Below are 2500 nucleotides of genomic sequence, written 5' to 3'. Positions count from 1 at the left end.
ACTACAGCCTAACCTACCCCATTGTTCATTTGAGACAGAGGCAGAAATTCCACAACCACACAGAAAAAAAACCCTGAATAAAAGTATGAAGACTTACCCCAAAACAAACAAGCCCCTTAGAGCGCAGTTAAGAAGCAACTTGATTGAATTAGTTCATGCTTCTATACTTTTCAGAAGGGCAAAGTTCTACTGTAGGCTATAGTCTCGCAAACAGATGGTCAGTTCCTCTATTTCCTTGTACAAGGAAGTAAAAGTTAACTTGCATTATAGGCATAGCAGTAATAACATATCCGGAAGCAGAGATGGTATCAATGCAAAGAAGCCACTGGACGCAAAGGAGTTGCCACATCAGAGTCCCGTTATAGCCTAAAGTTATAGTTTATTCAATGAGATGATATAGAAGAGCCATCCTATGCATTATAACGGTTGTAGATCGCTTACAATGGCCACGGACTATGACTATAGTAGGCCTACTGAATTAAGACTACTTCCATGTGCGCATGCGCTCCCGGGTGCGGGGCGGAAAGCACCTGCTCGAGGCACCGCTCACATTCTGACGGGGATGGAGAACGAAGGGTTCACATTTGTTTTTCAGAAATGATTATATTCTGTAACCCTGATCGTATATAATACTACTACTACTACTACTACTACTACTAATAATAATAATAATAATAATAATAATAATTTCCTATTTTACCAATGAAATTGTATACATAGATAGGCCTACAACCTTTAGACGACTATTGACCTATGTTCTCCCGGACAATGTTCTTATGAAATACCCACTCTGGAGAAAGAACCGTCTGAACTCAGGGAGGATAGTTCATGGCAAGATGAACCGGAAGTATCCGTGTAGAACCTGAGTGTTTTCCCCATGCAAAAATTCATGTTAAAATATTTTTGGGTTTTACTTCATATGACACACCCATCATTCTATTTACAGAGGATTTCATTTCACAGATTTGCATATATACAACGTCACTCTTCTAAGGTAATTTGAATGAAGGAGAAAGACGAACCAGTGGAAGCAGAGTACACAGGAAGGTGGGAGAGATTTCTGTTCTTTATTGCGGCCAACAGTGCACACTGAGATTAAAGATATAAGACATTGCACACGCACACACACACACACACACACACACACACACACACACACACACACACACACACACACACACTCTCATTCACGAAAGCACACTCCCACATGTGTGACCTAGTTAAATTAAACTCACTCAGAATAAATACCGCCCACCCGCGACATCGGATTGCTGGCTTTCTGGTGATGTAGCTGGTTGTGGTATTTAAGAGAGGTGGTCAGATGCGCTGGTCAGTCAGAGGACCTGAGTTCAAACCCAGTGTGGGCGAAGTGAGGGAGGAGGCTATACTGACGAGCAACACAGTGACACCTGTTAGATAATTCCTTTCTGTTACACGTGCACACCTGCCTGTGTGCGTAAGTTATCTCCTTTTTGCATTAAATGTCCGATATCTGAAAACTGTCCCAACATATGTAAATGTATTCACAAATACACTCCTGAGAATATAATCAAGTCCACATCAGGTCTGCTGAGTCATGAGTATAACACACATCAGGTCTGCCCCAGAGTCATGAGTATAACACACATCAGGTCTGCCCCAGAGTCATGAGTATAACACACATCAGGTCTGCCCAAGAGTCATGAGTATAACACACATCAGGTCTGCCCCAGAGTCATGAGTATAACACACATCAGGTCTGCCCCAGAGTCATGAGTATAACACACATCAGGTCTGCCCAAGAGTCATGAGTATAACACACATCAGGTCTGCCCCAGAGTCATGAGTATAACACACACCAGGTCTGCTGAGTCATGAGTATAACACACATCAGGTCTGCCCCAGAGTCAAGAGTATAACAAATCCTCTGAAAAGTCTGTCTCTCTCTGGCCCAGACCCAGAACCAGACCAGACCAGACCAGTCCAGTCCAGACCAGACCAGACCAGACCAGACCAGACCAGACCAGTCTAGTCTAGTCCACACTCCAGTCCACACTCCAGTCTAGTCCAGCCCAGTCTAGTCTAGTCTAGTCCACACTCCAGTCTAGTCCACACTCCAGTCTAGTCCAGTCCAGATCCAGATGTGCTCCAGGCTAGCCCTCATCCTCCTCAGGCTCACGGAGGCCCTGGCTAGTCCTCATCCTTCTCAGGCTCACAGAGGCCCTGGCTAGTCCTCATCCTCCTCAGGCTCACGGAGGCCCTGGCTAGTCCTCATCCTCCTCAGGCTCACAGAGGCCCTGGCTAGTCCTCATCCTCCTCAGGCTCACGGAGGCCCTGGCTAGTCCTCATCCTCCTCAGGCTCACGGAGGCCCTGGCTATGCAGAGTCTTCCCTGTCATCTCCATCATGGCCTGCACCTCCAGGTCCGCATCCAGGATGCTCCTCTTGGTGTCCCTCTAAAACACACACACACACATACACAGACACACACAGGTGATAGAATAGGCTCTTAATCTGACCCT

General features: G+C 46.0%; 1 protein-coding gene across 1 annotated transcript in view; it reads right to left on the bottom strand.

Annotated features, from left to right (window-relative positions):
* Positions 1 to 1153: 1153 nt before the first annotated feature.
* meak7 (MTOR associated protein, eak-7 homolog) overlaps positions 1154 to 2500 on the bottom strand; it is an 8893-nt gene continuing 7546 nt past the window's right edge. The window contains exon 8 of the mRNA XM_084453089.1: positions 1154 to 2434. Coding sequence (XP_084309215.1) covers positions 2318 to 2434 — 117 coding nt within the window. The 3' untranslated portion in view covers positions 1154 to 2317. The remainder of the gene's footprint in view (positions 2435 to 2500) is intronic.

Source organism: Borostomias antarcticus (genome assembly GCF_949987555.1).
Source record: "Borostomias antarcticus genome assembly, chromosome: 18".
In the NCBI taxonomy this organism is placed as follows: Eukaryota; Metazoa; Chordata; class Actinopteri; order Stomiiformes; family Stomiidae; genus Borostomias; species Borostomias antarcticus.
Note: the sequence above shows the minus strand (reverse complement) of the source record. Positions and strands in the feature narration are given on the sequence as shown.